Below are 15,309 nucleotides of genomic sequence, written 5' to 3' on the forward strand. Positions count from 1 at the left end.
ACTTTTCTTCCATGTCTGTTGTATTTAGCGTGCGAGTACTTGGGGGCCAGGCCTGGACCATATCTTTGCGCCACACCTCTCGTGGCAAAGGTGCTGCTAGAAATAAACCAATCTGCAAAAAGATATGCTTTGCTGGCACTACACAATGTTTTCTTTTGAAACCTACCTCTGTGTGGAGCAACTGTGCCACCCCCTGGACTCCCGTGCTCTCGGCCAGTCGAGGGCCTTTGCTCCGAGAGAGGTCTTGGCAGCACACACGTAAGGACAGAGCCACAGGCACCGTCTTCCTGCAGGGGATCTCCTATTGCACGCTACTTGCAGGAAACTTTTATTTCCCTTTTATGTTAGCTAGTGCACTGGCTCACGTATGCCTACTGTGCACTGACTTCTCAATGTGGGTAAGGTTCAAGATTTGCTGCCTGCTGGCCCAGTGGAAGCGAGCTGGCACATATATAAATCATGACATCCTGCAGCCTCTCCAGCAATTGCTTGAAGGGCAGTTTGTCTAACTTCTGAATTGCATTTTTCTACTGTTTAAAATTCAGTTTCAGGTGCAAGACAATCACTTCTGTGGATTATCAGAAAGTTTAAATTAATTTAAAATAAATTTAAAACAGAGAGCTGCAGACTTTTAAAATCAATATTTTATTTTACTTGAATGTGCAAATAAATATAAAAAAAACTACATTCAAAGAGCTGGCAAAGCAATTACAAGCCCAAAAGCAAATATCCTTCAAAAAAATGGAAGAACAAACTCTTGAATCAAGGTCGTGCTAGCAGATACACAGCAGTCGAGCTTAAACTCCCAGACATTAGCAAGCCACTCTCAAACCGGCACTGCCTGCTTATTCCATTTGCATCACTTGCTACTATCATTTTTGAGACAATAGCACTGTAAAGGGCAAAAGTCTTACTTAGTCTGTTCAGACTATAAATTAAGGTTTACAAAATAAGGATGCTTAAAAATACCTGAAGTACACTTAAAAATGGGGAGATGGAACAGGATGGTGCCCAGGTGCGTTACCCTCCTACACCCTGGTACACTTGGAATCAAATGCATTTTAAGCCACAAGTTGCAACCTATTTTCTAGTAAACATTTTTCTGTATCATAAAACCATAAAATTTGGCACAGTTGTCATCTCCACTGGAAGACAGCAGAGAGGTAAAGAGGACTGAGGTGTATTTTGTTGAGCTGTCTGGAAGCAAAAGGGGGATACTGTGCTTTGCACTGGGCTTGTCCCCCCGTTCTTCCACCCAGCCCTCCCATAGCTACGTCGTCAGTGTCTTTTATCACTTACTGCAACAAGAGGAGGGGAAGAACCTTCAGATCATTTCAGTAACCAAAATTTAACAGAGACCCAGACAACGAGAACATGAGTTCTTGATGAAAAGTCCTCCGCTGGCAGTGGTTGTGCAAGTGGCCAGGAATGCCAAAGACTGGCCTCCCTCCTTCCCTCCTACAGATTATTTTGCAAAAAAGACAAAGAGTCAGTACAGTTTTCTATTAAACGTACCCCAAAGGCCAATTTTTCTACTGTTAAGTGAGACAATTGCAAAACCAAATGTTGTACAGTGGAAATAACCAAGGACAAATCCTACAGGCTGCTACTTAGGCCTGGCAGAAATTATAACCTAAAAATCAAAGCCACAAAAAATATTGAGGTGGGGGCGGCTATTCCCCCAAAAGCCAGGAAAAAGTTGGAAGCAGAGCATAAAGGAGGCTGGACCTGCCTCAAGACATTATGTTTGTAATACACTCCATGGACAGTGTGCTTGCCCTTGGCCCCTGAAAAACAAGAGCGAAGTCACAGTGGGGTTACAGGACAGACACAACTAAATTTCCTTGATTTTTCAATAGATTTAAGTCAGACAATTGATGTAGTGTTCTGCACGGTTCGGGGTAGGTTTTTTGTTAGGTTTCATTGCAAAAAAGCTTAGATAGAAGTACAGACAGTTCAGTGGAAAAGCTTGTCTACGATGGTTGTGGCTGGATCTAATACTGCCCATTACAGATTTCCATGTGTCACTGCAAATACAGCATCTGTGCTGACCCAGCAGAAACAGCAAAGTATCTGGGACAAACCTCAGATCCAGTGCAAACACTGTGCTGCAAGAGCTCCATCTACTGATGTTATTTCAGCGGTACAACCCAGCAGAACCACGGAGTCCGGGCATGCACAAGGAAAGCAAAGCGCCTGAGAACACAGGCTCCAGAGGCTGCCAATCAACATGCAAAATACAAAAAAACCCCAAAACCAAAACAGGCCAGACCTCGCAATGGATATTCCTCCCCACGCACACGCCCCAAGCAGCTCCAGATCTGAGAAGGCAGAGTCTGCAACAGGTCGTAAGTTGACAAAGCAACAACATGGGATCCGGTGCACATCTGCAGAGGGGTAGCTGATGGGCCTAGGCTGTCTTGCGCCGCAAGTTGCTCTTGCCTAGCACTGCAGCTCAGAGAGTTTCTTCCCCTTAGTTCATGCTCCAAAATACTTAGTTGATGAGCAAGAGTTAGAGCGTTTAGTACGCTGTTCACCCATGTCTCTCAGTTTTGGCATTTTTCTCAGCAGAGCACCAGTAACAAATACTGCGTTCATTGCCTTATTAGTACACATAGATAACGAAGCAGCCCATAGCGGGGCTAGCAATCTGTGCCAGGTGCTCGCAGCCCCGCTGGCACTCGGAGGTTACATTGAAGAGTTCTGCAGGCTCCAAGACGGCATAAATTCAGGAAGATAGGGAACATTAAACCCTTCAAAGTGGAAGCAGCTGCCAGCATCTGCTCAAACACCAGCCCAGCTCCATCTGTCCAACAAAGCCACTAGTGGTAGTTCGCCCAGAGCCTGACCCCCTCGCTCAGCCTTCCAGTATTGGCTGGTCAGCAGTGGCCTAAAGCTAGGAAACTACTAAAAAGTGTGTGGCAATGCCAAGAGCCCTCTTCCCATAAAGCTTTTAAAAGTCTCTTCACGATGGCTGGAGGATTACACTGCAAGGAGACAAGTCTATGCCATATGGAAAATACATCATAATCCAAAGTAAAATGCTGTTTGGATAAATATCATTAATACATACATTGCATTCCCACCACTATTCTCAGAGTAAATGTGTTTCACCAGCAAGGCTCCTACTTGTCTTGGCCCCAGGAACAAGTCTCTGCTCACGGTGAAGCTGGACGGCGACTGTACTGAACTCTGTATCTGTTCACTGGGACCCCATGGACATTCACCGTCTCACAAGTTGTTTTACAGGGCACCATCTCCTCGTCTTCGTCTCCCATTAGCCAGTCTTGAACTACATCAACTGCCTCCATGGTCACGTTCTCTTCTAGCCACCTATTGTGCCACTCTTCAAACTGCTGGTGGTGCTTTAGCAGTACCATTGGCTGTACCTGAAAGCAGGACAGTAAAGATCACCGAGAGGTTTCTGGGCGAGAAGCCGAAACCCTCACCTATTTGTATGTCTGAGATGTGCATGCTTTACAACACAACACAAACAGTAAAACAGGAAACCGCATACCTGCATTTAAAGATCTCTATTTCTTAATGTTTGCCACTCCCCCTTAAAATTTGCATGGTAAAGAAAAGGCTGCTAAACTAAACCAAAGTACGGAGCATTTACCAGCTCTCCTCCATGTTTCATCCAACACAGAGTAGTAACTTCTGGGTGTAGTTTGCAGGAATTCAGCCACAATACTTCTTATTGGTACCTGTCTTTTGGCTCACATCCTCAACCTCTGCTACTGCCTGAGCTGCAGAGAGAGTAATAGGAGATGCACCTGCTTGGCTCGGCAGAGAGCTCCCCGCCTGTACATGTAATCCTCCGAGTTCATGATGAACATCATTTTGTGGGTGTTGAGCTTGAACCGGCAGTCCACGTTGCAGGCACTTTCCACCCCAATCAGCCTCTTCCAGGAGCTCTTCACTTCACTACGCAGAGCTCTCACTTGCTTACATTGCCACTTGCGAAACTTTTTTAGGTTTCTAGAACAAAACAATGATGACAAAACATGTGTCACGCTTGGTTATCCATTCTCTTAAGCTAGCAGAGCTGACAGCACAAGTATGAAATTTGTATTTCCACATTTAGTTTTCAGACTTTCTCCAGGACCTTCCCCCATACAGTCTGACAAATATTTAGTGAAATGGGAGCAAATTAGACCTCAAATTCCTCCCAGAAGGGACTGCTTAAACAGTCCCACTCCCTTCTAAACACGGTCTCATGAACAAACCTCAATGCAGTGGTCATTAATTTTTTCTTCAGCATTCTTATGCAGTACACTGGACTACAGCAGCCCCTTTGGACCTCAAAGATGAGTGCATTTCCCTGGAGTTGCTAGTATGGCACATCACCTAAAACCACTGCCACATATGCAGAGAGGAAGCAGTACCAGCTGCTGCAGGTGTGACTCAGGAGAGGGAGCGTGCTCACCTTTGCAGAAAGACTGGTTTCAATAAGAAGCCGTCATTCTGGTTGTTCGGAGCTCCTTCTACCCCAACGTACTGCTCCATGTAGTTAGCCAGGTGCTACACAAGAGAGACCAATTTCAAGTCAGATTTCGTGCTCATCAAGACAAACATCACCGCAAAGAACTAGTTTATTTCCAAGCTGCTTTTTATGGAGCTGATTTATGTTGAAACATACCCATTTCTGTCAATGACCACATGTAATCTTCCCACCTCCCAGGTAAACTTATCCTCCCGGCAAAGTCTCACATTTTAGAACAAGAAAGCGGGAAAGCATTCTTACACATCTGCTTTTTCTGTGGTACAGCAGACTCCGCAGTCACTGTAATATTACCTGGACCTCCACAGGATCTTCTGTCTGGGTTTCTTCTGTATCCAGAAGCTCAATGGTCATGATCACCTGTCCTTTCCGCTGAAGAAACATTACCTGTAATAAAGTTACAGGCACAAGATATTGGCCACATGGGTTCACAATAAAATGCTGTATACTCACAAGAAGTCATTTGGACAACAAATATGAGCTAGGAGAGGAGTAAGCAGCAGGGCTTTTCAGTGAGCCAGCATGCCACTTTTACTGTCTGTGCTCTGGTTTTTGTACCTTCTCTCCATATTGCTCTCTCTCACCCTTATGGCCTTGGAGCTTCCAAACCCAATTCTCCCAGGTAAAGTGCCACAGTCACTTTATGAAGTTCCCTGGCAGCATGTTCTTACCTTGAAACAGTTCTCATCCGCCATGCAACGTTCAGCCTTCCACTGATAGCTGGTCTCCTTTGCTGCCCGGACACACCTAGAGGATAAGTTACCTCCAGCAGCACCTCGCTTCCTTTCGTTCAAGTAGAGCTCAACAACCTTCAAGCAGATGTCATCGCTCACTAGATGGTGAAGCTTCCATTAAAAAAGGGGGAATTCAGTCAGCAAGTCTGGGCCAAGAGTTAACTCTAGTGTGTTATGAAAGGAGCACAAAACTCAGCACAGCATCACACCTCAGATGAAGTACCAAAGCTTTAACTCCAGAGACTTCACACATTTCACTCCCTTTTTCATTACTTTGCAATAAAAGGAACAGAGAAAAGCGAGGGGTTGATGTGCCTTAACTGTAACAAAACTACAATTAGAAGACAGATTTGAGTAAAAGGACTGGACCTTTTTGGTTTTTTTTCTTTTAGATGTATTTTGGGAATGGCAGAATTTTGAAAAGACTGGAACTTAAAAAATGCTGGAAAAGGCCAGGAAGAGTAACTCCCCTAAGGTAGTTCAGCTTCAGTACAGGGACCATCTCACTGAACTTCTGTTACTGTTTCCCCCACATATATAACTTTCCTATGAATTTGCTGTATGTTTAGTGAGTCCTTGCATTACAGGGTACTGCGAGAAACCTATTTGTCTATAGAAGGGAGATGTGCAGCCCCCCAAACACACAGCACAGCCATCAAATTAGTTACCTGGCGGACAATATTCTGCACCAGTTTGTCCATAGTAAAGCCAATATAGGCATGGATAGTGAACATCTCCCTCAGAGTGTCCTCATACTGCGTTGGGTCAATATTGCCATCCAGCAGACTCCTCACCATATCCAGGAACGCAGGGTAGTACTCCTCCAGTTCCACCTCACCTGGGTAGGGGAAAAGTGCAGTCACTTAATGCATGTAAGAGGCAGAGTGAAGTCAAGAGATACAAGGGACAGCACTGCTCGAGAAACATAACATTCAGTACCAAGAACATGCTTACAGACAGACAGTTCTCTGTAAGGAGTGCTGATGGACTGTAACAGTTTTATCTCATGCACTTCCATGACTACCTTGTGCAGTTAACTATTTCGTTGTGGAGCCATTTACATTTTAAATCAAAGTAACAGATTAATATGAGACACTTGAGAACATCTGACAACAGTGGGCTTGTGTGAAGTCTCTATGAACTATGCATGAGAGCCCTCAGAAGATAAATTACAAACGAGCTATCCTGTTAAATTAGCTGTGTCCACAAATCACAAATAAGTGGAGATTTGCACCTCTACATTCCTTACAGACTTGCCTGCTGGTCTCGGTTACTCAGATACATACAATTGAGCACTAGCAACCAGAGCATTAAGAATGGACTATGTCCCGGATTATTCTTACTTGGTTGCTTCAGTCTTAGTTCCATGGCTGGATCATTGGTTTTTTCTTTTCTTCCCTCACAAAGGAGTTTCTCTCTCTCTTTTTCAGTCCGATATTCTAGAAGCTGCTTCTGAGCTTGACGATAAATCTTTAGGAGCCTTGAGCACAGAGTCTGGTGAAGGCGGAGGAAGAAATACCAATTATTATTGACAAAGAATAGACTGTAAACATCATCCAGGGTGTTGTGGGGCTCAGCAGCTGTAACATCACAGAAGGTTGCTTTTGCCTCCAAAGGACTGCTTGGAGGCCCAGGCACGTGTTTTTTCCGTAGCTCAGGAGTATCCAGGTTCTGCCCCTGGTGGTTTTCTCTGTCTTCATCGGTTGATTCTTCAGAAATACTGTGCTCAGGGGGCTGAGAGAAGAACAGCTCAGGTATGAAGTGATGCACTATCTGCCGAATGGTTGCTTGATCCTCCTTTTGGATAGTAGGCTGCCTTTTTACATAATAGCTGATAAGTGACGCTGCATCTTCCAAAATCTGCTTATCTTCATAGATAAAGATAAGATGAGGCTCATTTGTGGACGAACTTCTCCCCTCTGAATGCTGCTCCTGATGCTGTAATCAAGAGACAAATAGATAAAGATCCTTCCAATCCATGCTCAAGAGCCACTCCTGCCAGAAGAAATAAGCCAGTATTAACGCTATGCTTGGGACAGTCATTTTTGACTGAGCACTCTTCAGAGCACTACCACTTCAACGAGGTCCCAGGTGCTACGTAAACTTCTAGATAATATCATAAATGAAGGACATACCGGATGGGTTATTTACTAGCGTACGCACCTCATCATAGACACTCTCAATTTCATTCAGCAAGCTCTTGGAGCGCAAAGCTTTGGTGTCATTTTGTTTGAAGTTGACGGCCTGGTGGTCAAGGGACTTCAAGTAGGCTTTCTCATACTGCTCCCGCCAAATTTTGTTAAAGCCCTGCTGGGCCTCCCGCCATTCCTCCTCTTTTGCTTTCAATCTATATAAATATATAGTCTACTTCAGTTCAAAAAGACAACCACAGAAATACACACAAAGCATTTTTAATGTAGCCAACTGTGATGTACCAAAAACTTTTCAATATCCTTGGAAGCAATAAATAAATAAATAAAATCACCACAGCTGAAGACGCGTTATCCTTTGAAACAACATCTACAGAAACCAGTTGTTTAAAAATGCTTTAAAAATCCTTTATCAGTTTCTTGAAAGAACACAGGAGAATGGGAATTACCTCTTAAGAACAACAGGAACTGCAGTAACTGGGTTTTTCTTAAGACTTTCAATGATCTCTGGTGCTTTATCACCATAGATGCGATAGATGGCCCTGCGCTGGATCACTTCTGATGTTCCTCCCAAGCAATCGTCCAGTCGAAATTTCTCCTGATCCTCTTGAGTCAGTCGAGACAGTTTTTTCTGCACGCTCTCCAGCACACGTATTGTGGCTAAATTGGTCTCCAAGACAACATCCAACTGTTAAGAGTTCACAAAAGACACAGTGTAAGAACAGGCATAGCAGGAAAATGGAGACCAGCAGCACTCAGCTTTGTGGCATGCATTCCAGCCCCACTGGGTGGAGCTAAGAAGCATCAGCAAGGTTTCTTCCTAGAAAATACACCTCCGCCAGTTCTCCCAAAGGTAACATGCTTTTTAGAACTGGACTCATGCCTAGAAGAACTATTAGACTCCAGGCAAGTGGAAAACACCAAACTCTACCTGAAACCAACAAACAGTAATAGAACTTTCAGTATTTGGCCACCAATTAATTCAGTCAAATTCCTCATAGCTAGAAGTTTTGCTTTCTGAGGAGGCAGACAGGAAGTTCAGTAGCAGAGGTACCTCAAACCGCTCATCTTCACAGCGGTGCAACTGCTCCTCATAAGGGGTCTTCTTGGAGCTGACAAAAGTGGAGTCTTCAGACCAGGATGGAAATGAAACCCAGGTATCATTTAACACCTGCAACAGTGCAAAGACATGACATTGAACAGAGCCCTATGAGCTCAGAGCTGTTCTCATGGGGTCTGATACTTCTCTGTTTCATTTTTGCAGTTCTTCCCTGAATTTCTATTGGAAGTTTCAGACCTAGTTCACAAGTCACTGTCACGACTGCTCCTCAGAAGATTAGTGGTCTGTGTGGAACTGTGCCAGGGCCCTGCTCAGAAAGCTCGAATGCACCTTCACCATCACCTAACAAACCACAGAGATCACTCTGCAGTAGTCAGCAACTGTAAGTAAAGGAGACAGAGTTGCCAACAGCAGCAAGAGGTAGGAGCAACTATGCTGCAGATGTCTGTTCTCACCGAGAACAGAGCTTAAGACGCTGGCTCACAGTGCTCTTTCAGGAGAAAAACTGTTTCTAAAGTCTATATTGGTCCACTGCTAGAAAATTAATTTCAGGCTATTTAATATTCTTTTCTGTCTATAGGAATAAATTTGTGTATGCACACAGACTCAAAAGGCATTAAAAATGAAAGACGCCATTTGAGATGGGTTCAGATAAAGTTAGTAAAATGCATGTGGATACTCTTATTTCAATAAATGGGATGAATAACCGATGTGAGATTAAAGCTGGCTAATCAGCATTAAAGAGGGGAATCCACATGCAGAAGCTGTAGCTCTAACTACCCCACTTCAAGTTATGTAAGTGCAATTTGTGTTCAGGGATTGAATAGGTTGATCCCAAAATACCTCCTTGCAAATGGCTGTTCTTCCACTGCACTTTGGCTGCTGATAGGTTTTTGGGAGAGCCCGGTAACTTGATCCTATGCGTTTACAGGAAGCATAATCAATTTCCCGACTCATTCCATCCCCAGATCGGTCGCTCAGTGGAGAAGCAAATGAAAGCTCTTTCACACCAAGAAAGGACTTGAACTGTGCAAAGAGTTCTGGGAATTTCCTTCAAAAAGACAAGTAAGGGTATTTTGTTATTTCACTCTGACAGTTTTAGGGTGGCTAACGTGTGTCATAAAAGCAAGGGAGAAAATCTAAACAAACTTAGCATTGCAGTGAGAAATCTTTTACCAACATTTTACCTCTGTTGTCATTCTCTCTGAATTACTCTAGGTTTTTTGTTGTTTTGGGTTTTTTTTGGTTTTTTTTTTTTTTTACTTAAGGCCGAAAAAGAATTTCCCTTCACAACTTCACAAATACTCCCCTCAACCAACTGAGGAGTCACTGATCCTTGCCATGTGACTCTCCCTCCCCTGCTGGAAGCCAAACAGCACAAGAGGCTCACATCAGAGCTCGAACTATTTATCCTTTTCACAGCTCTGTTCTGAGATTTCATGTTTATACCTGTATGGTATTTTGAGAGATTAGAACAGGGAGTGTGAACAGAGACCACCCTCCAGAATTCATGAGATTCTCTGCCCTCAATGACTTAGTATAACATCAGGTAGTCTGATGCTTGTGAGGCTTTCAACTGGATGCAGAGAGGAAAATATCCTCCCCAAAATGCATTTTAAGAGCTGTGTAGATACGTTAAAAGATTCAGATTTTATTACTCCTCTTTTTGGATTAGCCTTCCAATTTCTTGCATGCTACCTAGGAGATACTTCTTAAATTAAATCCCAAACTTTAGTAACAAAGTTCACAATGTCTACCAAAAAGTAACAGAGTAAGACCTAAAAAGTACGACACAGCAGAGAAGGTAGTCAGTAACTTACCCTAAAAATGGTGTAACTAGCTGGAGCAACTCAGAGCCAGAAACCAACTCCTGGTTGAAGAGAGCAATGCAACGGAGAAAATTTTCATAGACTTCCTGACTCTTTAGCACCCTACGCACCTAAAGCACAATTTGGAGAGAAACGATCAGATCACTTGAACACCACTTTTATTTAGTTCATATTCCAAGTAGTCTGAACCACGGGTACAGTGACAAACCTCTGTCTATTTTGCAACATAAAAAGAGAATATGCAAAAAAATGCCCAGTTTCAAACAATAATCTAGTAACTACAGATGGTAACATGAGGAAACATCACTGAAAAAGAAAGAAAAACACGTCCATAAGAGACAAGCATGCAGGAAAAGGTTAATTGTCAGTTTCTATTCATCTTCCAAACCCACCTATTTTCTCTTTTCTTGGTCTGTCTTTACCACTTGAAAAATCAGGCAATTGCTAAGTGCTGACAGACAGATTGTATAAAAAACCAACCAATTATAACTACATAAATGGTTGAAAATAAGTCCACAGAATGTGAGAACAGGCCAAATACTGACCTTGTCAAAGAAGGAAAACTCTTGCAGTGTTCCATATTTTCCCACTGTTGCTACTGACAGATCTTTGGTACCTCGCAGTTTCATTTTCTTCTGTTAAAAGAACAAGCAGTTACACTTAAAATGTTGTGACACAAATACTATCAAATTCCACTTCACTGATACATAACAGCTCTCTGCAAAGGCTGAAACTCCGTATTTCCCAAACAGTGGTCTAGCATTGCTGTGTCAACTCCTCCACAGCAATCTCTATCAAATGACTCCCAGCTAAGAAGAAGAAACAACAACAAAAAGGATGAATTGAGAATTAATTCCAAAGAAAGACTTCTTTCTAGAAGAAATAAATTGTCCCTTTCCAGGGCCAATGCTTAGTACAGAAGGTCTTGATATTTAGTATTCAATATGTTACCACGCACACGTAAGCATACTTTATAAATTCCTTTTCTCTGCAGTAATTATTATTTTTAAAATAACTTTGAAATTTTGTTCTCATACCGAATACCTACATACCTCAAAGATGCTACTCATTACTACTTTATCTAAGCAATTATCTAAACACAGTGAGTAATATCAGGTTATTCTAAGTTTTTACTTGCGAAAAGATACCTTTGCTGGGCCAGAAACAGGACGCAACAGCAGTGGTCTAGATCGCTTTTTGCTGTGTTCCAGATTCTTCTCATGCTCAGTTTTCTGGACACTGTTCACTTCACATGGTCCATTTCCTGTGAACTGAAGTAAATAAATAATGATTTCAATGTTCTCTTCTCCACTGGTGCAAATAAAGAATCCTATATAACTGAACAGAACACGGAGCATGTAAAGTCACCTGTTCTGCAAAATTCCAAGCAATGAAGAGGAGCAAAGTTCATCTACTGGCTGTATGTTTTTCCATAACGTTTTGCATTCCTAAAGCTTCTTTATGTATTCTACATACAAACAGAGAGTATTCAATATTCTGCCTTGTTCTAAGCGTACACATACCAAAGACCTTTTAGCCTCCGGGAGGAACTGTCCAAACTCAGAAAGCAGATCCTCCTGTCCCCTGAACAGATTTGCTACTTCAGTAAACACTTCTTCTTCTGACATGCCTCGAAAGGGTCGGCCTTTAGTGTTCAGCTGTTCTTTCTGAAAAGATACGCACAGATGTTAAAAAGAGTCAAAAACATACCTCACTATGCAAGAAAACTCATCAGCTCAGCCAAAAACCTTATGCTACACAAACTTGAAATAACTATCAGCTAGCCTAAGGTGCTCACAGTGCATCCTTTCACTCAGAATATCACTAAATCAACCAAAGGTTAGCAAAGACAGATCTAGATACGACCCCTTTGCACCTCAGACCCTGGAAAGTTCTACAGTTTTCACACTTTTGTCATTTCATGGGAATATCTATGAGGCAATTGTTGGACAAAGGCTAGTGCTTGGGAACTGTACAAGCCTGTTCAATAGGCAGACATTTCATTTGACAGCTACTCCTCAAACAGCTACAGTGCAAACCCACAATCGCTTATATGGAAGACTCTTTACCTGGTAAGTATGAAGAATTTCTAAAAAGGATCTGTAAATTTCTGGATGGTCAAGAAAACGTGTTTTGATCTTATTCACGTAACTGATAGCATTATTGAACTCTACAGAATCAGACTCCAAAGGAATTTGGGATTTATCTTCTTTGTACGGAAGCTGTTGCCTAAACTCCTCGGAACAGTCACTGTGATTGTGTGAATTCTCCTGGGAGTAATGCAACAACAGCCCGCTGCCAGGGAGAGCGCTGGGAACAGGCTCTGAGGGCACCTAGTGGCATAAGACACATAAGACAGTGACTTGTACAGAAACATAGGTGCAAGTTCAACAACAAGCTAGCATCAGGATTTTCAAGCTGTCTAGCTAAAAAAAGATTACCACGTGACGTGAAGAAGAAAGAAAAAAGATTTAATTAGCCGATAAATTTCCCTACCTAGTTTAATAACACCATCAGTTAAAAAAATCCCGTAAGTCATATCCTGGTTTATGAATCATCTGACTCATTACTGCTTTTGACTGTCACTGCATTATCCACTACACTTGAGAGGGTGTACCAAACAACACGCACTGCAGTTTCTGTTACCACTGTTTTATTTCAGAGGAACTGTCAGTTTTAAGAAACATATTAAAACATAAGGCTCTTAAAGGTGCTAAATTTCTAAGCAACAGAGAGATCTAAGGGAACTGAGATCTAAAAGATATTTACTGCTACTAATTAGAGTTAAACCACAAGTTTATCAGTAGAATTCAGGTAATAGCTCTGTTTCAGCCTCCACAACCACACAACAACAACAAAAAAAGCAGCAGAGGCCAATATGTATCCATCTGTAGTACAGCAGATGTCTTTCATTGCAGGATGTTAGCAATTGCATGGCAATACCTGACATTTTTTGCCTATTGCCTAAACACATCTCCCCGTTTCTCAGTGGAGGACTGGAAATGCAGTTCCTCCAGGATCTCTTTTTGAAATTTGTCACTACAGACACCATGTCTTAAGAATCTATATGTCAAGCTAATTACAATTTCAGTTTTCAAATCTGACTGAAGTATTTGGAGTTGAAGTGGCACTTCATGCAGGAATATCATTCTTGTGTAAGCTAAACTAACAACTGGTTTGAGAATAAATATTTAAATTTATATTATGCCCATTATCATAGACTTTGAAAACCATGTAAAAACTTTAGCAACATGCAATACACGTAAATCTACATAGCCTAAACTGTGCAAGAGATGTGTATAGCAACACATGTAACGGAATTTATTTAGAGAATATGAGCTCTATAACCTACCTGACTATTCAAAGGTGACTGTATACTTAACTTCCCGTTCTTTGGAATTTCTATCCTGTAGCCCAGAGGGAGGAAAGCATTGAATCCTACAATGAGGTCAGGATGCTCATGGAAAAGCTGTGAAACACGTCGGATTACTCCAGGTGTGTCAATGCTAAAATTGAGAAGAGTTTGTTACTTGTGTCCAAATCAGAAATACAAGTTAAACACAGAAAATTACACAGGTATGGGAAGCATCTGGCTTCTTAGAGATGCAATTTTTAACAAGCAAGTTTGGGAACCTCAGGCCTAGAAATTAGCCCAAGCAGAGGGAATGACCACTGCAGCCTCATACTGGGAGTGTTATCCACAGAGAGGAGATATGAGCGTGCAGGTTACCCAAAATGGGCAAGACAGCCATCACCTCTAGGGCTGACAGGTCACAGAGAGGCTCTGCATTCAAGCTTCCTCACTTATTTCCAGATCTGCATTTCAGAGTGGGAAGTAAAAACAGATTTGCCTTTTCCTGTGGATTTCATCTCTGAAAAACAACGGGAGGGACAGAGACCCTCCACCTCCAGCGTCTAGTGACTGCACTACTGGCGGACAGTGTGTCTGCGGAGATGGAGAGATGGCGTGAAGGCAGAGAGACCCCCGCAAAGGCTGAGCGACCCCCGCAAAGGCTGAGGAGCTCCCCGGAGCAGCCCTGGGGGGCAGGACCTGGGTTTTACCTCTGGCTCTTGAACTCCTTCATGATCTCCAGGAAGCCGTTGTAGGTAGCGGGGTCGCTGCCAAAGCGGATCTTCACCTGGTCCAGGTAGGAAAGCGCATCCTCCACCTGCGGGGCGAGAACGCGGGTGAGGCCCAGAAAGGGGGAACAGGCCCTGAGGCACCCCACGATCCCAGAACGGGGGGGCAGGGGCACCCCACGGCACCGAGAGAGGTGGGAACAAGCCCCGGGGGGGGGGGGGGGGAGCCCCACAGCACCGGGGAAGTGGGAGCAGCCCGGGGATGGACACACGGTACCAGATGAGGGAGGCCCCGAGGAAGGCAGACCCCCCCACGGTGGGGTGGGCACCACCGTACTAGGGAGGGTGGGCCTCACGGTGCTGGAGGAGGATGGCAAGGGGGGCTCGGTACCGTGGAGAGGGGGAACAGGTCCCCGGGGAGGATGACCGCGGTACCGGAGGAGAAGAACCGGGCGCGGGGGGGAACAGGCCTGGGGGGGGGGGCCTCGCGGTACCGGAGGAGGGGGACGCAGGCCCCAGGGGACCCCGGTGTACCGGGGAAGGATGGCGGGGGAAGGCCCCGGGGCACCCCAGGGTCCCGGTGCAGGGGAGGGGGGGGGGACACACAGGCACCGGGGGGTGGGTTCGGCGCGGAGGACAGGGCGAGGCAGGTCCCGGTGGGGCGGGCAGGGCCATCCCGCGGCGGGGGGGGGGGGGGGGGGGGTGTCGAGGGCGATGGGGAGCGGCCCTTCGCCGGAGGTGGGGGGGGGGGGGGGAAGGGGGGTTGGGGCGGAAAAAGGGAGAAATCACGGTGGTCCCGGCCGGGGCGGTCGCCGCACTCACATGCACCGGCAGCTTCTCCTGTGCCGCAGCCCGGCCGCCGCCGCCACCCCAACGCGGGGCGCTGCCCCCCCGGCCGCCGCCGCCGCCCCCCGCCGCCATGTTGGGAGTCGGGCAGCAGCGCGCGCCCCCC

General features: G+C 44.6%; 1 protein-coding gene across 2 annotated transcripts; it reads right to left on the bottom strand.

Moving 5' to 3' along the window:
• Positions 1–626: 626 nt before the first annotated feature.
• On the bottom strand, positions 627–15,286 carry SIN3B (SIN3 transcription regulator family member B). Of its 2 annotated transcripts, none has more exons than XM_030032367.1 (19): positions 15,180–15,286; positions 14,340–14,446; positions 13,630–13,783; positions 12,347–12,610; positions 11,801–11,944; positions 11,426–11,548; positions 10,823–10,912; positions 10,269–10,387; positions 9,292–9,499; positions 8,443–8,559; positions 7,838–8,076; positions 7,402–7,585; positions 6,582–7,176; positions 5,907–6,076; positions 5,176–5,349; positions 4,799–4,891; positions 4,430–4,524; positions 3,777–3,981; positions 627–3,389 (listed from the first exon to the last, which is right to left on the bottom strand). In XM_030032367.1, the coding sequence occupies exons 1-19, from the start codon at positions 15,276–15,278 to the stop codon at positions 3,159–3,161; spliced, it is 3,411 nt and encodes a 1,136-aa protein (XP_029888227.1). In that variant the 5' UTR covers positions 15,279–15,286; the 3' UTR covers positions 627–3,158. The 2 variants fall into 2 exon arrangements, 1 of the variants encoding a protein (XP_029888227.1); XR_005933693.1 differs by having other exon boundaries at positions 3,261–3,389; positions 3,620–3,981.
• Between the last annotated feature and the right edge of the window lie 23 nt (positions 15,287–15,309).

The sequence above is a fragment of the Aquila chrysaetos genome, chromosome 12, assembly GCF_900496995.4.
Source record: "Aquila chrysaetos chrysaetos chromosome 12, bAquChr1.4, whole genome shotgun sequence".
NCBI classification, from domain to species: domain Eukaryota; kingdom Metazoa; phylum Chordata; class Aves; order Accipitriformes; family Accipitridae; genus Aquila; species Aquila chrysaetos.

Excerpts from the sequence above, each read along its gene's own strand:
- SIN3B (XM_030032367.1), bottom strand. The coding sequence starts at position 15,278 with ATGGCGGCGGGGGGCGGCGGCGGCGGCCGGGGGGGCAGCGCCCCGCGT. Across the intron at positions 7,177-7,401 it reads TTGAGAGTGTCTATGATGAG|CATCAGGAGCAGCATTCAGA; the intron begins GTGCGTACGCTA and ends TCTTGATTACAG. Across the intron at positions 6,077-6,581 it reads ACTAAGACTGAAGCAACCAA|GTGAGGTGGAACTGGAGGAG; the intron begins GTAAGAATAATC and ends TCCCCTACCCAG.